General features: G+C 40.5%; 1 protein-coding gene across 1 annotated transcript in view; it reads right to left on the bottom strand.

Moving 5' to 3' along the window:
- PTPRN2 (protein tyrosine phosphatase receptor type N2) overlaps positions 1–23735 on the bottom strand; it is a 938219-nt gene that overhangs the window by 829716 nt on the left and 84768 nt on the right. Inside the window, exon 2 of the mRNA XM_075922745.1 lies at positions 1197–1247. Coding sequence (XP_075778860.1) covers positions 1197–1247 — 51 coding nt within the window. The remainder of the gene's footprint in view (positions 1–1196; positions 1248–23735) is intronic.

The following is a 23735-nucleotide window of genomic DNA, read 5'->3' as shown; positions in this document are numbered from 1 at the left end:
GCCTAACAGATGTATATGATGTGATGAATGAACCTCTCCCCTCTACTTACATAGATCTTGTGATCCAATTATTATTTCTAACAACACAAACATATTTCAGTTCTCCTTTTCTTTAATGCAGGCAAATGTTTGTTACAAACTTGCAGCATTTAATTTTTAGGAGCAAAAATATTTGGGCTGGAAACTGTACCAAGTTATTTTCTTTTGAAAAATTTAAATTCCACACCTCTCAGTGCTCTGGGTACAGATTAAACCTCTCTAATCCGGCAACCAATAGGGGTACTCATGTGCTTAAAGTTGGACACATGCTTTGGTCTGTTTCTGTATCAGTGCCTTTAAACTGTGCCATATTAAAAAGATAAGATTTTTGACAGTTCTGACAATGCTTAAAACAAACAAGAGTCCCCTTGCTGTACTTGTGCCACTCATTCATGAAGACAAAAGTCCTACGTATTATACTTCGTAATAAAGCTACATTTATTGATGTATTGTACCATTTCGCAGTCATAAACAAATTTAGATACATCCCTTAAAGATACTGGTCCCTCAGGTCAGTGCTGATTTCATACAGCACATTAACAACCCTGGAATGAAACCAAAGTGGTTGCTGTTACCACTCTAGTGGACTTTGATCTGCAACCACCCACTCACACAGTTATGTTTGTTTTCTTGTCTCACTGCAGGGAAGGTGGGAGGGAGAAGAGAAGGAAGCTCCTTAATGCAGCTGTAGCAAAGGGACAAGGAAGTAGTATATCTGAAAAAAAATGGTGGCATCCTGAGCAGACGGAGAAAGATTCTAAAGGGCTCCTTTTTCTTATGAAACCATAAAGGAACTCGTCTTGAAAAAACGAGGATGATAATTACTTAACACTGTAGTTCAAGAAGGTAAAACTCCAACTGATGGAATGGCTAGTTTCTAGCAGGATTATTACAGTTTTAAAAGTTATTTTTTTATGTCAATATATCTAACTTCATTTCTAATTATTTCCAGGACATTTTGTTAGTCATGATGTTGTCTAAAGCCAAGAGGAATACAAACTCCATTTAACTGACCCTAACAATTATTTATCAGCAGTCTGACATGAAATACTTCACTCATAACTTTGTTCACTCATAACTTCATTGCCTATTAAACTGACCTTATATGTAATTACATAGAGGACAGACAGGCAACAAAACAAATTTCTCAGACTTACCATTTATGCAGATCTCAAAAGGTTTGCAAAGGTCATCCTCAAATAGGCAGCCTAAAATACAACAGAAAGGTAAAATCAGTTCAGTTTTCAAACAGTGGATAATTGGTACAGAATACAGACTTCTCAGGTTATTAAATCCTCAGTAAGATGCAGATATCTGTTTGACCTTAGATTTTTAAATTGGGCAGTTCAGAAAAATCAAGAAGATGGAAACCAGACTTTTTCAGACAGCTCCTCTCACTAAACGTCCACTTCCAGAATAACATCAGACCATTTCTCCACTTCTGTGCTCTACAAAGAAATGGATCTTCCTTGTTCCTGACAATAATATTCTGCTCATCCATTTCGGTGCCATCACAAATTAGAATACACTGAGACCAGCACAGTGACCTAGTGTAACATGGAATTCAGAAATCCTCTCAATCCACTTCTATCGGAGGTGAACTGAAGCTGATAATCCAGCAAGTATTGCTTACAGCAGATAAGGGACTATTAAAAGTTTCAATGCAACAGGGCTGGATTTAGGCATTGACATCATAAGGCCCTTTCTAGGGCTCCAACTCAGACTATCAGCTGCCATTTAGAAACATAAAATCAAATTCTAACCCATATGGTGCAGAGGAAACCGTGACAACAGGGCTGAGTGTACCAAAGCGCCTGCCTCATTGCTTCAGTTTGCAGAGGGTCTGTAACAATAGCTCTGACAGAAGTGAACTGCCTCATTTTATCTCAGTCGGGTGTTCACACCCAGACTCACTCTTCTGAGGGCCCCTGCTATCAACACCCAAATACAGAGCTTTGTATGTAGTTACACAGCAAATACAGCCCACCTACTCATGCAGATAGAGCCTCACTGCTGAGATAAGTACTGTCCTTGCCCCTCCCCCCCATTCCCACTCCCTCCCCTACTGTGGACCTCACTACCCTCAATGGTGGGAGTCTTGCTACTATCCCTATTGCTTCCCTTCAGAGAGGGTCACTGTTGCTGTTCCTGGAAGGAGAAAATGGGTCTCCATGATGCTGCAGCTGCAAAGGTCACTCCAAGTGGGGACCACACTGCAGGTGGAGAGTTTCACTGTAGAGGCATCATACTGTGCATAGGGCACCAGTTTGTCTTAGTTCAGACCTGCAGTCCTTTAATTATTCCATCTCCTGCCAATCAAGCCTGACAACTAGAGAAAGAATTGGGATAGGACATACTCAAAAAATACCATACCCTGAACTTAAGTCATGACTTCCACATAGATTTCAAAACTCTTGACAAACATTGTGCTTACCTGAAAGGTAAGTATTGCCTTAGCTTAGGTGCACATATGGCACATGGAGACCCAGAGATGCAACTGACTTGGTCAATGCCACAGAGAGAATCTGCACCGGAATAGCACAAGGACTAACCACTTAAGCAAATTTCCTCTACTCCCAAATCTGCCTGCCTCCCCCGATGAAGAGGAAGTGCAACTATCATAGCTACTACATTTTCTTGGTCAGAGGTAAAGTGGATTGAGAGATATCTGGAGTCAGCTGTTCTAATTTAGATTGAGTAAATGAACGCCTTTGTGCATGTAAAATCCTGAGTCCCTCCCTGAAAGGGAAAGGATTTAGAAGGATATAAAGTGTTGATGAGGGAACGTTCACACAACGATCTCTCACACAAAAGACCCCCTGCTCAGCTATGTTTCTAAACATCTCATCCCAAAGGCGGGGGAAATGGTATGAAGACACACACAGCACCACATACACATACATGGATGGAATCTACATGCACAGTAAGACAGAGTGGGACATGCCGGTATCAAATTATTAATTCCATTTTGTGTTGAAACTCATCTTAACTTGCCCAAGGCAAATCTACTATGATCCATTCCAGACAGATGCTCTACCCAGGAAACATGTTTGACATCTCATCAGTCTGGAGCCATCAACTGGTTCTCAACTATCAGCCCCTGTGGAATAATGAGTGGGGAGGGGCCTACTTAACATGATCCAGCTCTGCGTAAGAAGTCAACCATCACTGTGCATAAGGAGGACTTTCAGGAAAGAGGGTACAGGAGGAACTTTGCCCAGCTTAAAAGAATGGAAAACCTGGGACTCACAAGAAGGTTGAGATCAGACCAGGAGATATGGCATCTCACGGCTTAAATACTCTTAAGAGTAAAGCTTCTGTGGTTAAGGAATTATTTTGCCTTCTTGTCTTGTTATCCCTGAAGATATTAAACTAAAAGCATAGAGTGATCACAATAAGGTGGAGCTCAGCACCCCACATCCCCCCCCAAAAAAACTATGACGAACAAGAGATCTGAATCATGGAAACATGTCCTATGACTGAGGGCTAAAAACAATGACTAGACTCTACCTAATTGACTTGGAAATATGATGGGACCCAGCAAGTGGATCCATTTATCACAGAGGGGTCATTTTACAGTGAGGTACTGAGTCAGGTTGTAACATAGCAGTATTTTTTTAAAGTAGAAAGGCGAAGAGAAGGTCTAAATTATGGTCTACAAAGCGAGCGTGTGAAGCATGAAAAAGGAAACAGCAAAGCTCCATCAATATGAATATATGACTCAAATGCACTCTGTAATTTTGCTTGATCTATTTTATATTATCAATCTATTTTCCATAAAGAGCACAGGGAAAACTGATTATATACTGCGTTACGTTCTCTTTTAATAACAGCTGACTACTAGATGTTGATTAGAATAAGGCATCTGATGCAATTAACCCTGAAAGCCTATGCCTTGAAGAGCAAATTAATAAACTCAGTGTAGGGCAAACCATATTCAACCTTGATTAATGTAAAAAGTCTATATAGACCTCCAAACCTCCTTGAAATATGTGATATTTCAAATTATTCATTACCAGAGTTGAATGCTAGACTACTTCAGCCAGCCAGTCAATATGCTAATTTAACTGCTAATTTATTTTTGTTGTTATTTGCTGTAACATTAAGAATCACAATGTTTCATTTTAAATATCATCTACCTACTAATACTTATGATGGTAATAAGTCACTTTGAAGATTGAAGAGGCAATATAAGCAGCAGCCACATCATTCAATTCATACATTACACAGGATAAAAAGTACATTTAATATTCCAGCAATACAATCCCCCTCCTAACTTCCAGACAACAACATGAAAAGTTCAAGTCCAAGCCCTAATTAAATGAAACACTGTCAAACATTTTGTTTAGACAGAAGCACTTTAAAACAGGGATCACTATTCAGCTGACTAAGGAGAACCGCTCATGAAGAACAGGACCTTTGACAAAGTCCACATTGGTCTAGGCCCTTCTCCACGTATGCATCAGTACCACTTTCCAGTCCTGTACAGAAGTCTCATGAGTATGGGGGGAGATGATCAGCAACTTCTGACATTCCTACAGGGCAAAATTAAGGTTGTAGTGTGAAATCTGCTGTTCCTCTATCAGTTTTGTCCTCACAAGAAATAAAATAAGGATTTTTAACATGTGGTAACTAATGTGGAAAAAATCCTAGTGAGTGAGCATGTTCAAGTACACCTATGAAACAGCTGCCTTATTTACACTAGAATTTTAACATTATTTGTTATAGAATGTGTTACAAGTAAACCTTTTCTCCTAATGGAGATCTAGCCTTAGGGTACGTCTAGACTACAGGGTTTTGTCGACGGAAGCTTTGTTGACAGATACTATCGACAAAACTTCTGTCGACAAAGAGCATCCAGACACATTGAGTTCTGTCGACAAAGCAAGCTGCTTTGTCGACAGAACCCCGTAGTCTAGACGCAACCCTACAGGCAATAGAGGTCGACAGAAGGTGTTATGCCTCATAAAATGAGGTATACCAGCGTCGACAAAACTGCTGAGTTCTGTCGACGTTATGTCGACAGAACTCAGCGGTAGTATAGACGCTGGTATAGTTTTGTCGACAAAACTCCACTTTTGTCGACAAAACTCAGTAGTCTAGACACACCCTTAGTGGCGAGGCACATGTCTCCAGGTGGAGGCAAAGCAGGAAGGAGGACAGTCTATCAGGGTACGTCTGGAAGTATCCCAAAATAGCTATTCCAGGTCTTGTAAGCAAGCCCGTTATTTTAAAATCTAACAGGATCTCTATTCCGATGTCCCTGTAAACCTCATTCTGTGAGGATTAAGGGGCATTTCAGAATAGCAGTTTATTTTTAAATTTGGCGCTGTGCAGGTTGTGCTAAATTATGAAATAAGCTATTTCAAAATTAACTCAAAATAAGTTACGCAATTTGTGTAGCTCAAATAGTGTAGCATATTTTGAGCTAAGGGTGCTGTGTAGATGCACCCTTAGTGAAGAAGGCATTAGCCTAGGACTCAGGTGACAAGGTTCAATTCCTAGTTTAGTTATAGGCTTCTCTGGGTGACCTGGGGAAAGTCACTTAATCTACACTCTGCCCCTAAAATAGGGATATAATTCCCTATGTCATAGTGGCATTTGCAAGGCTACAAGCCATTAACTATTGTTGGCTTCTGACACAACAGCAATAAGGGCCACATAAATATGTGAATAGATAGGTGTGCATTTTTGGATAGGATAAGAACATAAGAATGGACATACCAAAGGCCCATCTAGCCCAGAATCCTATCTTTCTATAGTGGCCAATGCCAAGTGCTTCACAGAAGGAATGAACAGAACAGGTAATCATCAAGTGATCCATCCCCCGTTGCCTATTCCCAGCTTCTAGCAAACAGAGGGTAGGCACATCATCCGTGCCCATCGTGAGTGATGCCCATAGATTGACCTATCCTCCATCTAAAAAAACATATCTAGTTTTTTTCCTCAATCCTGTTATAGTCTTGGCCTTCACAATATCTTCTGGCAAAGAGTTCCACAGGTTAACTGTGTGTTGTGCAAATAAATAACTTTTCAGTCCTTTGCTTTTAAGGTTTTGTAGTAGATATGCTACATGTAGAGCAGCCTAATATAAAGATTTTGTGTATGAATAACATTAAAAGAGTTAGTATTAGTGATTAAAAATAGTGAATGCCAAAAGAGTTTCTGTGCACAAGTAATGAGCACAGATCAGATAAATCCAAGCTGAATACAGGAAGTTCAGCCCACATTGTGAAGTTCAGAGGACCAGTCCAAATAACACAGAGAAAGGGGCTTCTTGTACTCAGAATTCAGCAAGTGAAAAGAAACAGATTCTCTCTATAACGGGTGTGGTGGTCCTCTCTCAAGAATCACTTGCACTATGAATTTGAACATTTTCTTGTGGTTAATAACAGCTGAGGAATCACTTCAGCTGAGCCAAGCATAATCCCCTTCTCCTCTCCCAGCATTCTCTACAACAGGGACAGAATCCTGTGATGCTGATTACATTCTCTGTTCAAGGAAAACCCTCCTTTCTCGCCTAGCTAAGAATCAAGAGGTCCTGTCATGCACATGTTCCAACTTCTTTCTTCTTCTAGTTTATCTCCAAACTTTGAGGAAGATGCAGAGAAATTGGAGAAGGTTCCGAGAAGAGTAACAAAAATGATTAAAGGTCTAGACATAAGAACATAAGAACGGCCGTTCTGGGTCAGACCAAAGGTCCATCTAGCCCAGTATCCTGTCTACCGACAGTGGCCAGCACCAGGTGCCCCAGAGAGGGTGGACCGAAGACAATGATCAAGCGATTTGTCTCCTGCCATCCCTCTCCAGCCTCTGACAAACAGAGGCCAAGGACACCATTTTATCCCCTGGCTAATAGCCTTTTATGGACCTAATCTCCATGAAATTATCTTGCTTCTCTTTAAACTCTATTATAGTCCTAGCCTTCACAGCCTCCTCTGGCAAGGTGTTCCACAGGTTGACTACACGCTGTGTGAAGAAGAACTTTCTTTTATTAGTTTTAAACCTGCTACCCATTAATTTTGTTTGGTGTCCTCTAGTTCTTCTATTATGGGAACTAATAAATAATAACTTTTCTTTATCAGCCCTCTCCACACCACTCATGTTTTTATAGACCTCTATCATATCCCCCCTCAGTCTCCTCTTTTCTAAACTGAAAAGTCCCAGTCGCTTTAACCTCTCCTCATATGGGACCCATTCCAAACCCCTAATCATTTTAGTTGCCCTTTTCTGAACCCTTTCCAAGGCCAAAATATCTTTTTTGAGGTCAGGAGACCACATCTGTACACAGTATTCAAGATGTGGGCGTACCATAGTTTTATTTTCTATCCCTTTCCTAATAATTCCTAGCATCCTATTTGCCTTTTTGACCGCCGCTGCACTCTGTGTGGAAGTTTTCAGAGAACTGTCCACAATAACTCCAAGATCTCTTTCCTGATTTGTCGTAGCCAAATTAGCCCCCATCATACTGTACGTATAGTTGGGGTTATTTTTCCCGATGTGCATTACTTTACACTTATCCACATTAAATTTCATTTGCCTAATTTTCCTATGTTTCCCAATTTTATTTGGCCATAGAACCCTTTTCAGCTTAAAAGAATTTCAAGGAACCCCTAGGGTAAAATTTTGTCAAGCGGAGCTCCAATTGGGAAACACTGGTCTAGGCAACATGAGCTATGAGGGAAGGCTAAAAGAATTGGGCTTGTTTAGTTTAGAAAAGAGAAGACTGAGAGGGGACATGATAGCAGTTTTCAGGTATCTAAAAGGGTGTCACAAGAAGTAGATGAAAAATTGTTCTCCTTGGCCTCTGAGAATAGAACAAGAAGCAATGGGCTTAAACTGCAGCAAGGGAAGTTTAGGTTGGACATTAGGAAACACTTCCTAACTGTCCAGTGGTTAAACACTACAATAAGTTGCTTAGGGAGGTTTTGGAATCCCCATCACTGGAGATATTTAAGAGCAGGTTAGGTAGACATCTATCAGGCATGATCTAGACCTGTGGTTCTTAATCTTACTGCAGTCTGCACCCCTTTAGTTCTCAAAGTATGTTCTCACACTCCTTATTAAAAATCGTTGAAGTAGGTCAGTTCTTTAAACCTAAGATATATCATAAAAATCTAGCATGTCTCACACCCCTAGAAAGGGCATCTCGCACCCCCAGGGAGTGAGTGCACCCCAAGTTAAGAACCACTGATCTAGACAGTGCTTAATCCTGCCAGGAGAGCAGGGGACTAGACTTGATGACCTCTCGAGTTCCCTTCCAGTTCTAGTTTTCTATGATTCTATGATTTTTTTTGGTTCCCATGATGTCTACAAACCCAAAGTCATTCCATGCACACCAGCAAAGAAATATTGTAAAGGGTTATTTCAAGCTCTGCAGTTCCTGAGTGCAGAGACTGGGAATTTTAATCTCTTTATGAGTAATACATTCCTCTTACTGAGTTCTAACAAAAATGATCCCCTCTAACCAAGCTAGGTCACAATGTGAAACAGACTTAACAACAAAGACAAGAAAGGAAAGATTCATATACTTTTATTAAAAAGCTAGAACGATATAAAATTAACATCACGCATTAAATGAATTAAAAGCTAACAATCTGATAGGTCTCCAAATGTAACTGTAAATTGGGAATCACCACTGAATGGAGATTTGTTTAGTGGGATCTTGCATGGATCAGTTATAATCCCTACTTTATTTAATATTTTTATCAGATCTTAGATTGCTTTATTTAAAACAGATTTATTTGGGCATAAGCTTTCATGGGTAAAAACCACTTTTTCAGTTATATACAGAGGCCCAAATAAATCTGTTAGCCTTTAAGGTGCCACAGGTCTCCTTGTTGTTTTTAATCAAAGACCTGGAAGACAACATAAAATCATCATCAGTGTTGAGATTATTTTAAGTTTGCAGATGACACAAAAATTGGGGGAGTAGTAAATAATGAGAAGCCACGTAACTGACACAAAGCAATCTGGATCTTTTGGTAAGCTGTAAGTAACAAAGGATGTGTATTCTAATATTGCTACGTGTTTCTAGGAACAAAAAATGTAGGTCGGTCGTGCTTACAAGATGGGGCTCTATCCTGGAAATCAGTGACTCTGAAAAAGATTTGGGGATTGTGGTGGATAAGCAGCTGAACATGGAATTCTAAGGTGATGCTGGGGACAAAAGGGCTAATACAGTCCTTGGATGAATAAATAGGGGAATCTCAAGTAAGAGTAGAGTTGTTATTTTCTCTCTGAATTTTGCACTGGTGAAACCACTGCTGGTATTTTGTGTCCAGTTCTGGAGCCCACAGTTCAAGAAGAATGTTGATAAGGTTCAGAAGAGTCACATGAATAATTAAAGGGTTAGAAAACATGTGGTGAACCCAAGGTGCTCAATCTACTTATTTTACCAAAAAGAAGGTTAAGTGGTGATTTGATCACAGTATAAGTACCTATATGGAAATGAGTATTTGACAGTGGGCTCTAGAGTCTAGCAGAGAAGTAGAAGAATGTGATCCAATGGCTGAAAGTTGAAGCTAGGCAAATTCAGACAAGTAAAAGGTATATTTATAACAGGGATGGTAATTCATCACAGGAAAAAATTGTCAAGGGTTGTGATGGAGTCTTCATCACTGACTATTTTTATATCAGCAGTGGATGTATTTTCTAAAAGATCTGCTTCTAGGAATTATTTTTGGGAAGTTCTATGGCCTGTGTTATAAAACAGGTCAAATTAGATTATCACAGTCCCCTCTGGCCTTGGAATCTATGAAGTACAAAACCAGACTGTCCAATGGGCCCTAGGGACCAGTGTTCCTTCTAAACTGCATGGCTGCACGGCTTCCCTGCAGGTAGCCCTGAGCCTCTGACTGTGCAGGGCTGATTAATCACCTATGATACTGTGCTGTATCATAGGTATCTAATCTAGGGACCATGCCCAGGATCCCCAGCCAATTAGGGGGAGGCAGAAAAATGGGAGCCCTGCTCCCAACAGAAAAGTGCCTGGCCCAGGAGTCTGAAGCCCTGAAAGAAGCGTTTTGTGGGCAGGTGGTTGGGAAAGCTCTGCACCCAACATTGCTCCTGGGCAGAAGGGCCAGATAGGTGAAACAAACCCCCCTGCCCCAACCCCACAGCCTGACAGACGCACTGAGCAAGTGGCACAGGGAGAAATCCCTGCACCCCAACCCCAGGAGAAGCACTGGGCAGTGAGGGAAGCCCCAGAGTCCAAGTCCCTGCTGCTGCTGCCCCAGGACTGGAGGAGGTCTTCCTTCCTGCCATGATCTCTTTTTGGTGGGTTTCTGGGCAGGTACAGTGAGGAGGAGGATAAACTTTGCCCCCTTGCAACTTCTCTTCTACTGGGGCATTTACAGGTTCCACTCCCTTTCCTGCTGCTGGGGCTGTCAGGGAATCCAGCCACTTCCAACTGGAGGGAGGGAAGGTTTTCCACACCTCTGAACCTGTAGAGGTGAGTCCACAACTAGCTAAACAGTAGAGCAAGTTAAATTCAACTAGAAACCTGTTAGTTATTTCAAAACTAGCAGTATTATTCACAGATCCCTTATTCTGAGGGAGTGGGGGAAAGATGTGTGACCAGAACTAATGAAACCAGCACTGACACTAGCCCATTGGGGGCCCAAAGCAGCAATCTTTTGGGGAACCCCCATACACACATACTAATAATTAATATGGGGGCTCCATTGAGCTGCTCAGGACCCTAAGCAATTGCTTAGTCTGCTCATGCCTAGCTTTTGTTCTGAATTAAACAAATACTAAACCCGGATCTTTTCCTCTTCCCTCCCCCCAGCTAGGTGTTTTATTGTTTACTGATGCCTGTTGACATATGCAAAGACTGTAAAACCTTAAGAGCAGAGACAGTCTTTTTTTATTCCACGTGTGTAAAATGCCTAACACAATGAGGCATGGATGAATAATTGAGACCACCATGCACTGAAATAAATATATTGAAATATGATTCAAGCTAACGGACTGCACTATGGAATAAATGTTTTCCATTGAAAAAAGAAACATGTGACTATTAAAGCTTAAGTCAATGGCTGTGCCCTGAAGCCTCAATTACAATATATATTAGAATCTTAATTGCTTTTTCTTTCAGTATTCTTCTTCCTTCAACCTGTGCTGATAGGAGCACTATAAATACCCAGGATACATAGATAAATGCTACATTGCTGCATGTCATAATGTATGAGTATATTTCTCAATATGCGAGGGGGCTACTTGCTGAGCTGACAAGCTGTCACTGCTTATTTTCATCTTATATGAAAAACTGCTCTCTCAGTTCCCTTGAATGGGGTTAGTATTGAACCCCTTTAGAATTAAATAATTAAAGAAAACCTACTATGTGGAGACAATATTATTACCCTTATTTTATTAGCAGTATATTAATACAATGGTGATTATATCAGTGTAGTTCCTTCCTGCCAGAGAGCATTGATAAAAGGCCACTGCTACCAATAATTGAATGATGTCAGCATTAATAATAGCTTATGAGGCAAGAAGGTGTAGTAGGGTCAATGCCAGCAAAACTCAAGCCACACCATTTGCCCAGATTTCACAAGGCAGGTGGTGTTTTGTTTAGTAAATATTTGCATCTGTGTGTTTCTGTTACATTTGATAATACATGTTAATATACTTTAGTGTGTGTTTCCCCAGCCAAAACTAAAGCCATTTTAATGCTGCTTTATCCAAGCTTTTTTCTCTGGTTGGGGCCACCAATAGCTCACATGCTTTCATGAAGGGTATGACTAGACTACATCCCTCTTTCGAAAGAGATGTAAATTAGACATATCGAAATTGCAAATGAAGGTGGGATTTCATTTTCCCATGCTTCATTTGCATAATCGTGTCACGTGTTCTTTCAAAAAACGCTATTTTTAAAGTGAAACTGCGGTCTAGACGTGGTTCTTTCAACAGGAAAAGCCATTTTTGAAAGATCCTGTACTCTAGACATACCCGAAGTGGATGGCAAGGATGGAATGTTCTTAGGGAGGAAGAGGTGAGATCCAGCTCTGATGACATTCTACCTATTATAATGACCATTAAGAGTACTCAACCCTTCCTTTTAGACAAAATCACTGTATAACAGTTTGCTACTGAGGATCACTGAGATCACCTGAAAACTATCAGACTAAAATATTTATTATTATTATAATCAGTCTAGAATTATTGAAAATCAGCCTAGAAATCTGTGCCTTTAACCCATATCTAGTGTTGATCACAGCAGGCATGAGAGCAACCAGGCACCTCAGGAAAGCCTATATACAGTATAATAGTGATAGAAATGTAGCCGTGTTAGTCTGGGGTAGCTGAAGCAAAATGCAGGACAATGTAGCACTTTAAAGACTAACAAGATGGTAACATCTCTGGTATTGGCACGCTCACTACTGGTCTGTCCAGCTATGTAGACTCTCTTCTCAAACCCTTCGCAACCAATACCCCCAGCTATCTCCGAGGCACTACTGACTTCCTAAGGAAACTACAAAACATCGATAACCTCCCCAATAACACCATCCTTGCCACCATGGATGTAGAAGCTCTATATACCAACATCCCACATGAAGATGGATTACAAGCAATTAGAAACACTATCCCAGAGGACACTACTGCCAACCTGATAGCAGACCTATGTAACTTTGTTCTCACCCACAATTATTTCCAGTTTGAGAACAACTTATACCTCCAGATCAGCGGCACAGCCATGGGTACACGCATGGCCCCACAGTATGCTAACATCTTTATGGCTGACCTAGAACGTTTCCTCAACTCCCGTCCCCTTTCACCCCTTCTCTACCTACGGTACATCGATGACATCTTTATGATCTGGACGCATGGCCAAGAAACACTGGAGATATTCCACAGAGATTTCAACAACCTACACCCCACCATCAACCTCAGCCTGGACCATTCTACACGAGAAATCCACTTCCTGGACACCACAGTACAAATCAACAATGGAAAATTAGACACCACTCTCTACAGAAAACCCACCGACTCATACAGTTACCTACATGCTTCCAGCTCCCATCCAAAACACACCACACGATCCATCGTCTATAGCCAAGCCCTTCGATACAACCGCATCTACTCTAATCCCACTGACAGAGACCAGAAGCTTCAGGATCTCTACCAAGCATTTATAACCCTCAACTACCCACCCAGAGAAATAAAAAAGCAAATTGAAAGAGCCAGACGAATACCTAGAAACCATCTACTTCAAGACAGACCCAAGAAAACCAACAATAGAACACCACTTGTCATCACCTACAACCCCCAACTTAAACCTGTCCAACACATTATCAATAAACTACAGCCTATACTGGAACAGGATACCATACTCCAAGAGGCTCTGGGAGACAGACCCATAGTCTCCTATAGACAACCACCTAACCTCAAGATGATTCTTACCAACAACCACAGGACATACCACATTAATACCAACCCTGGTACCTTCCCTTGCAACAAACCCCGTTGCCAGCTTTGTCCACATATTTATTCTGCTGATACCATTATTGGACCTAACCAAGCGAGTTATAAGATCAAGAACACATATTCCTGCGCATCCAGAAATATAATCTATGCTATCGTGCCGAAAGTGTCCGTCTGCTATGTACATTGGACAAACATCTCAGACACTTCGCCAAAGGATTAATGCCCACAAAACAGATATCAGACAAGATCACAAAGAAAGAACAGTTTCTTGCCATTTTAACCAGAAAGGACACTCTCTCAATGACTTAACCACCTGCATTCTGCTACAAAGACCTTTTACATCTGCACTTGAAAGGGAATCCTCTGAACTGTCATTCATGTTAAAATTCGACACTCTCCAAAGAGGATTGAACAAACACTTGAACTATCTTACACATTATCAAGATAGCTTTCCCAATTATCACCTCTAATACCATTAACTCACAAACATCCCACTCTCCCCACCTCTAATATCGTCAATTCACAGACACTTACCTTCCTTCCTTCCCCCCCCCCCCCCCCCCCCGCATCCCCCTCCTGTTCTGAAATGTGATTTGTCCTTTTCATATGTGTTCATTTTTTTTAATTGTATCCTTTGGTATATATGGTTGTGACTATTTTCTTCCACTATTTGATCTGAGGAAGTGGGTCTGGCCCACGATAGCTCATCATCTAATAAACCATCTTGTTAGTCTTTAAAGTGCTACATTGTCCTGCATTTTGCTATATACAGTATATTAGTGGTGTTGCCTGTAATGAAATAAAAGATCAGTATCACTGCAGTCTAAACTATGTGATCCTTTTCTTTAAAAGGTAGGAGAGTGAATTGAAGTGTTAAAGTGATGTATAGGTTTTCACCTTCACGTCCCAGTCCAAATCCAGGCCAATTTAGTACAAAGTTTCAGTCAATACCATTTCATTGCTGTCTGGTGTTATCTGTAAAATGAGTTTGTTGAACTCAGTCTAGTTCCCAGTAGAAAAATGCTTACATTGCACTCCAAACTGACATCTTTTTTGTACTCTCAGTGAAGAAGTCAAGGTTTGAAGAAAATAGCCAAAACAAGTGAACCATCTCACCACTTGAGAGAGATATTTCCAGTTCAAGGTTTACATACCTCAATAGGAGAGCTTGAGAAACTTTTGCGGTTACTGCCAACATTATATTATTCAGTGGAAAGAATACTGCAGCCTTGACAACTGTCAATATAAGACTTTCCATAATCACTAGATTCTTTCAAATACAAACATGAAAAATTTACTGAGATGCAATCTTTGGTCCTTATTTTACACTGTTCATGGTCTACTTGAATTTCAGGGCCTAACAATTAAAAGGCTGCATCGTTTGAAAAATGGGGTTCTTAAAGTAAAATTTTCTAAAGTCCAGAAGTTATTTCAGAGCTTAAATCCAATTCTCAAAAGTGACAGACACATAGGACCCTGAGTCTCATTTCAATGAAAATTAGTCTCGATTAATTGAAAATTATAGTCTAAATAATTCACAGTTGCCACATTAATTTTTGTTAAAATTGCTCTTTTATGCCTTGGAAATATTCCCATTATTACTAGTCCAATAATGATCAAGAAGAGATACAGTTTATGGACTTTCCTTTGTTGATTGCCAAAACCCCCTTTTCATTTTGCCATAGACAATCTTACTTAGTTAATATTTGCACAATGCTTAAAAGATGTCAATTCAATTTAAGTATAAGCAGTCAGCATCCATTTATCTTCTACCACCTCCAAAGGGATAGCGGCGAGGAGTCCTGTGGCACCTTACAGACTAACTGAAGTGTAGGAGCATAAGCTTTTGTGGGCAAAGACCCACTTCGTCAGATGCATGTCTTTGCCCACGAAAGCTTATGCTCCTACACTTCAGTTAGTCTATAAGGTGCCACAAGACTCCTCGCCGCTTTTGCAGATTCAGACTAACACGGCTACCCCTCTGATACTTGACTCCAAAGGGATTTAATTTACACTCTACTCTGCACTAGTTAGGCCTCAGCTGGAGTACTGTGTCCAGTTCTGGGCACCACATTTCAAGAAAGATGTGGAGAAATTGGAAAGGGTACAGAGAAGAGAGACAAGAATGATTAAAGGTTTAGAGAACATGACCTATGAAGCCAGGCTTCATGAACTGGGCTTGTTTAGTTTGGAAAAAAGAAGATTAAGGGGGGACATGATAGCGGTTTTCAAATATCTAAAAGGGTGTCACAAGGAGGAAGGAGAAAATTTGTTCCTCTTGGTTTCTGAGGACAGGACAAGGAGTAATGGGTTTAAAGTGCAGCAAGGGAGGTTTAGATTGGACATTAGGAAAAAATTCCTAACTGTCAGGGTGGTCAAATATTGGAATAAATTGCCAAGGGAGGTGGTGGAATCTCCCTCTCTGGAGATATTTAAGAACAGGTTAGATAGACATCTGTCAGGGATGGTGTAGACAGAGCTTGGTCCTGCCTTGAGGGCGGGGGGCTGGACTCGATGACCTCTCGAGGTCCCTTCCAGTCCTATGATTCTATGATTCTATGATGTTTGAGGTTGGAGCATCTGTCCCAGCTTCAGTCGGTGAAGAATTTGGAGAGAGATTTATAAAATGACCTTTTTGGCATTTAGCAGCTTTTGTATTCTAATCTAGTCAGGAACTTATACTATACTCTGCACTGATGTACCTGGTCACCTTCCAAAAGTGATGGGACTAAAATCTGTGATATGTTTCCATCTTTCTTCCTTATTTTCTTCATTGGGTATAGTGTTTGATTTATCTATCTCTGTTGCACCATTGATCCTGCCAAGCCAAAATTTCAAGTGAAATAGAAGACAGCAATTTAGGAGAATCATAATATATCCCTTAGTGAGGAATGCAAGGGTAAAGGATAAGCCAGAGCAAGTCATCAGATCTGTGTTTAAAGGAAGTGCTTGCTAGACAAAAATAGGAACAGGTTGACAGAATGAATGGCAATCTCTGAGAGCTCTATTTCAGAGCTGAGAATTCCAAGAGCGAGATAGGGACCGACTAGAGCCTCAAGAGACAAAAATAATTTCACAATATCCAGATTTATAGGTCTGCTAATATTAATTGAAATATAGTTAATCCTTACCAACTGCATTTTAAAAAGCATCTTTGTAGCCCTATCAGATGACTTTGTATTCTTTTGATGACATACTTAGATATGTTACTGAAAAAAAGGTATCATGAGAAATCTTGTAATATTTACACAAAAGTGTTTAAAAAAAGGCAACTTGGTGTGGTCCCTCCCAAACAAATGTTCATGAGCTTAGCAACATATATGTTTCATGAAGGATACATAGAAGGGTAATTTAAAGTCAAAGTTCTTGAAGGAAAGGACTTAGACCGGTAACCCAATTCATTGCTCCACTGAAATGTAATGTAATGTAAGATTCTGTTCCAAATTCATTGCCAGTGTAAATTGATGAAATGCCACTGATTTCAGTGGAGTTACACCAATTTATACCAAAGATTTTGGTCTGCTGAGGGGATGGGTCCGATTCAGATCTCCTTCAGTTGTAACTCCGTTATCTATGGAGCCAGTCCCCAGGTTCCCTCAACAAAAGGAAGAAAGATTTCACAGAGTTACTCCTGATTTACACTGGTCTATCTGAAATCAGAGTCAGGGCCCAAGTTTCCTAGGATACAGCACACTGACTCATTCAATTTGAACTCCAGCCCTGTGAACACAAAATGATTGATGTTCCTTCAACAGACTAACAGCTGGAAAGCAGGCACCACAGAAGCACATATCAGAGTGGTAGTTAAGAAAAAGACTGGAGATTAAAGTAATTGGGGAAGAAGCCAGGAAAATTAGACAATCTAGAAGTGTAAAAAACTGGTGCATGCTGAGTCGCAGTAGAATCAAGTTCTAGTTTCTTCTAAAAATGTAAACAAAAGAAAAAACTTCTCTCTCCATAGAAAAGAATAAATCTCCAAAAATTTAAATGCTCACCCAGCTTTTAAATCTTTTTTAAACCACCCAAGGAATGTTTCCTGTTAGGCAAAATTTCAATTTAATAGGAAAAAATACATGGCTTGGACACCTTCAGTAATTAACAAAAGAGCCTTCACCATGAACAATAATCAAGAACAGTTGCTGCTTTATAGTGATTCTAAGACCTCCAAGTGAAGAAAAACCCTCTAAACTATCTATCGGTTCTATCATATGAATTTGTACCCCTGAAAACAACAGTATTCACATTTCAAGTATCAGAGGGGTAGCCGTGTTAGTCTGAATCTGCAAAAGCGACGAGGAGTCCTGTGGCACCTTATAGACTAACTGAAGTGTAGGAGCATAAGCTTTCGTGGGCAAAGACCCACTTCGTCAGATGCATTCACATTGTGGGTGTGGAAAATTAACTTCACACAACTTGAGAAGCAGAGGAAAGATCTAGGGGAAAAAAGAAACCAGACCCAGGCCTCCAAGCCCAATGTAGTGAAGAGAACTGTACCACTTTGCTCTCCCCAAGCAAATGTGGTCTAATGGACAAAACACTGGACTTGTATGTCCTATTCCTAGCTCTGGCCTTTAGTTTGACCTTGTACAAATCACTCCACCTTTCTGTTTCTTCCCTGTTTGTCTTGTCTATAAGACTATAAACACTTTGGCTACGTCTAGACTACATCCCTTTTACGAAAAAGGGATGTAAATTAGACGTATCGCAATTGCTAATGAAGCGGGAATTTAAATCTCCCCGCTTCATTAGCATAAAAATGGTTGCCACTTTTTTTCTGCACGGAGCTTTGTCGGAAAAAAGTGCCAGTCTAGACGCTGATCTTGCGGAAAATAAAGCCTTTTCTGAAAGATCCCTTATCCCTATTTCATAATATCCCTATTTCATAAGGGATCTTTCAGAAAAGGCTTTATTTTCTGCAAGATCAGCGTCTAGACTGGCGTTTTTTTCCAACAAAGCTCTATATGGAAAAAAAGCGGTAGCCATTTTTATGTTAATGAAGCGGAGGAGATTTAAATCCCCAGTTCATTAGCAATTGCAATACGTCTAATTTACATCCCTTTTACGAAAAAGGTATGTAGTCTAGACGTAGCCTTTGGGTCTTATTATGTATTTTTAGATGCCTGGTACAATAGAGCCCTGATCAGCACAGTGGTTTCCAGGTGTTATTGTAACATAGCTAATAACCTAGCATCTTTATTCAGCTTCTGGATAGCTGGTTAGATAGACATCTTTCAGGGATGATTTAGATGGTGCTTGGTCCTGCCATGAGCACAGGAGACTGGACTTGACCTCTCGAGGTCCCTTCCAGTTCTCATGTTCTATGATAACTTAGGGACATCTTTTGAAGACAAGAGAGAACAAAAAAAAGCACGTAAAAATGTACCGAGGCCATACTAAAAAAAGATATAAGGAAGTTTTAGCACAAAGCAAAAAGGCATTTTTCTGCAGGCTTTTAAAAAATAATTATTTAAGCAGTTAAATGAGTGCCACTCCTATTCCTGTTCAAATAAAGCAGAATAGTCACAACAGGAAATATGCAAAAACCTCTTCCAGCCACTGCTCTGTGGATTGCTTGAGCTTTTTATGTATACCCTGCAAGAACTGATGTGAAAAAAGGGAATGAAAGCATCTCTGGGACATTTCCAAGGAATTCTAATTAACCTCCTGGGGAGAGTGAGCTGTAGATGGACAAGGGGACAGCCAGCCTCCAGGTGACGTCAAATGCTCATGTTCATGGTTTACTTTCGGAATGTTACCGCTCATTCTTTTTTGACTAATTAAATAGGTACTTCTGATAAAGTGATTTTTTCCTCCAAGACCTACCTCCAATCTTATCATAGTGTAAATTTGAGTGACTTATATAAAGCCGTTTGATCTTAATTGGAAGACGAATCAAGGGCAGCTCAACATGTTTTTCTTATTTAAAATAAAGAAAAAGCTTGTTTCAGGCATGCAGCCATCTCTTACTCCATTCTTCTCCAGTGAGAAGGAATTGCAGCCAGTGTGATTGTACTGCAATGGCAGTTTGTGAAGCGGGTTCAGTGCACATTATGTACAGGACATTGGAGCTTCCTGGGGTCATGGCTCACTAGTAGATCAGAATTCATTTCTGAGAACAAGTTAAGGTTGCATATTGTTACCATCCATAGCTATAGTTCAGTTGGAGGCTGAAATCTGTACTATTTATGTTTTTTTTTCCCTTTACCTGCCCTCCAAGAATTGTATCTTCTAAACAAATATTCCATATAGCAACCATGAAATTCTAGCCTCCAAAAATAAATCAGTCAGTAAATGAACAGGTACATTTCATTTACCTTTCTGTTTATGTCTATACTGTCACAAGTCTATCAGTGTAAAAAGCCAAATAGGCGCTTCTTATTCAGCTTTCTACACCTCTTCTTATGTCATCACCATCTATTATTCTGCTCATTTTTTCCATTTCCCTTGTTTTCATCTTCCACCCCTCTCTCTTCCTTCTTCCAGGCTCCCCCTTCTGCCTGCCAATCTGGGAAATCTAGGCCTGGATCCACAAAGGAACCCAGAAATTGCAATGTTCTGACTAACTCCACACCAAACAGGGAGGCGAATGGCTATTCTTAGCTCAGTGGTTAAGTAACGTGCCACTAACGTGGGAGATCCCAATTTAACTCCTTTCTGCAACTTCTCTCATCATCTGCCTCGGATGGTTTAAAAATAACAAATCTTGCCTCCTGCTTAGTTAGGGTGCTTGGGGAAGGACAAACAAGGGTGAGGCTGTGTCTGGGCCTTGTGCTCCCCCTTTTAGGAAGAATCTGTCACCCCTATTCCATAGTCCAGTAGTGAGGGCACTTACCCTACATCCACTAATGCCAAGATCTCTCCCAGTTTCCCCTACTCTCTCCCCTGCAAGGCCTCTCTGAACTCCAGATACGAATCTGTCTGCTGACTCAGCTCCCTCATTTGGTATACATCCCTAAACCTGTAAGTCGGTAGAGTCAACATGAGCACAAGCAGAGGGAACTGAGAGTGCCCCTGAGCAGGATGAGGAACCAAAAATGAGGACTTTGTAATATGGAGAGGCAGAAACTTGGAGGGGGGGGGAGCAGAAGATAGAACATGTTTGTTCGCAGGAGTGAAGGGAGGAAGAGTTTACTCAGGAGAGGAAAAGGGAGTGAGGATCTGTGGGATAGAAATGGAAGTGGCAGAAAACATTTTAGAGGAAGGAAAAAGCAAGAAAGTAACTTTCACAATAGTGTTTTGAGGCATAGTAATGGATTTGAAGTGTGAAATAAGTTCCAAATACCAAAGGTTAGTTAGTGGCAAAGATAAGAGTAGAATACAGGACCTCCTGGCACGGTGCTTAACTCTCTAGGCCAGGGGTGCCCAAACTTTTTTCAAAGAGGGCCAGATTTGATGAAGTGAACAAGCGTGAGGGCCGACCATTTTGCCTGACATTCTTTGAACCATTAAAATGAAATGCAAATTAACTATTTTATGCAAAGTTTATTGCAAACGGCATACTTTTCATTTCGTCACATGGATGACAAATCTAAACAGGTGTTAAATCACTCTGCCTTTCATATCTGAAAACCAGATGGAAAAAAAAATCCAGGAAGCTGAAATATATGTCAGGAACATTGTAAAGTACATTACATATTATTGGTAATAAAGGTTGTCTGTCAACTTTTAAGTTCAAAAAATATGAACAGGAACATAACACCAAGTATACATGTTGTGTCCAAATATATTTATAACTGATTTAGACCAACTGACATTAACTGAGATTTTACAATGTATTCATCTCAATACATATGGATTCGTTGGGGGCCATAAAAGACAGATATTGCCAAATTACCTGTGGGGCTGTATTAAACCGGAACACGGGCCGCAATTGGCCCGCGGGCCGGACTTTGGACATGCCTGCACTAGGCCATATGATTTTGGGCAGCTCAGCTACTGGTACTCACAAGTGTGCCCTTCTGAGCAAAGGGCTCTATACATTTTTACAAGCATCCAGATAACATTTATTTCACAGATAATTTCATTAAAAGCTTTCTTAATTCCCTATAACAACAATAATTTCACTAAAGTTTCAAGAAACCAGACAAATTCTCTCAAAAATATTTGGTGGTAAATATTTGACTTAGTTCTAATTTTGGATTCTAATCCCATAGATGGATATTAAGAGGCTGAGGAGTGAGGTAAACATATTTGCAGGGTCACATGGAACCCAATATTGAACGTGGTTTAAAGTCAGCCTGGCAATTCATGCGTGTGCCTTCTCAAGTTAATTTAATGAACTGGTGTTGTTCAATAAGAAATGTGGTTTTTTCTTCATAAAGAATCCAGCCTGAACCAAAACACTAAAACGGGAAACTTTACAGTAAAAGACTCCCCATTTTACTAATCTTTTGCAAATCTAATCTTGTAGTGTCAGCAGGTCTGGAATTCAGTGTTCTGCAGACAGCAAAGAACTATGTGTATACACAATGTGTAGATTTAAATTATAGTGATTATAAATGCAAAGTAAACATTTAGTTAGAAGATACTCCCTTTATGCAAATATTTTTTATCTTTACAAAAAGGCAGCCCCAGCAGAGGAACAAGAATAAAAAAAATCCCAAACAATTAAAGTGAGAATTTTACAGTGTCTCCTCTTCTTTGAATTATATTGCAAATATGTTTTCAGGCTAACACAAGAATTCAAGGGGAACATTTTAAAGCTTACAGCTATAAATCTGTCTAAGAGCAAATTATGTTGCATAAACAAGCATGGAAGTATTCTGGTATAATGAAATACCGTGCAAGCACACAGACCTCAGCTACCTCTTCATTTCACTTTCTTGTGAATGAAGCTGAGCTAGTGAATTCACACCAATGTCCTAATCTTTGTCAGAGACTGACTACTCTCTCCTTACAGGTAGATAAAATATATGGTAGGTCAAAGAGCAAAGCATAATTGCTGTATCTGCAGTTTAATTTTCTTTTTTGAGAAGAATCCCTAGCTCTTGTACAGATGCCTGTCACACATTTAATTAAAGGACACTTGGAAAATCATTTCAGTTTACGGCGTATGAATTACACTATTACTCTTCTCTGGACAAATCGTGCACTGGCATGGAACTCTTAACTGAGAATCCAATTCAATAAATTATCAGGATCATTACAGCTAAGAGGCTTCTCCTATCAATTCAATCTCTCTTTAGCTGTTAGTGGGAGGTCTGGAGAGCAAAAAAGTACGTTTATACAATTTTCAGTTTAATCAGTGCACACACTTTACAGCTTAACAATTTGTCTGTATTTTTGTAAATGTTATCCCTAATGTTAGTTATCTTTGTGCACAGATAACATGAGCCAACTGGAATGGGCTACTACAAAGTCTAAAACTCAGGTTTGGACCACCAAGAATCCCTGGAAACCACCAGCTCAAATGCCAGCAGGATTGAATCAGCTCTTCCTCTTCCCAACCTAAACACAATAACATACCACTCATCCTCTAGAGGTTTTCCAGTGAAACCTTAAAACCTAAGATCAGATCAGGTCTGTGTAGCAGTTACAGATGACACAGCAATTTATGTAAGAGTACATGTTTGCTCCAGTGTCCTTGATCAAATGTTCCAAAACTTGGCTCACACTACTGTTCATAGAGATGCATTTCAGTAGCACTGTATATAATTTAAGTGGTTTGGCATGCAAGTAGCATATACCCAGATAAAGCACTAGAAGACTTACCCAGCACTGCTGGGGTCCTTCAGGGCAAAGGGCTTGGAGTATGAGGGTGCAGGAGTCAGGGCAAGGGGTTAGGTATGTGGGGGACCTAAGGCTAGAAGCTGGGGGCATAGGGGGTGCAGGAGTCAGGGTTCGGGGTAAGGAGGGACTTAGGACAAGGGACTGGGGGTCTGTTAGGGTGGGAAAGTTAGGATTGGGGGTGAAGAAGGGTTCGGTGGAGGGAATACAGGAGTTAAAGCAGGGGGTGAGGGGCAGAGTGTGAGGCTGTAGGAGTCAGGGCAGGGGTTGAAAGCAGTGTTCCCTATAAGCTGTGTGGTAGCACAGCTTCACGGGTGATTAATCAGTCCCACCCAATCAGTCAGCTCCATGCACAAAGCCCTGAGCCTCTGACTAGGCAGGGTTGATTAATCACCTATGAAGCTGTGCTGCCCCACAGCTTAGAGGGAACACTGGTTGGGAGGTTGTGGGGGGGCTCAGAGGAGGGGCTGGGGTGGCCAGCAGCCATATGACCAACTACCATGGCTACTCCTTAGGGCGAGGGCACTTGCTGTCCC

The sequence above is a fragment of the Pelodiscus sinensis genome, chromosome 2, assembly GCF_049634645.1.
Source record: "Pelodiscus sinensis isolate JC-2024 chromosome 2, ASM4963464v1, whole genome shotgun sequence".
NCBI lineage: Eukaryota > Metazoa > Chordata > Testudines > Trionychidae > Pelodiscus > Pelodiscus sinensis.
Note: the sequence above shows the minus strand (reverse complement) of the source record. Positions and strands in the feature narration are given on the sequence as shown.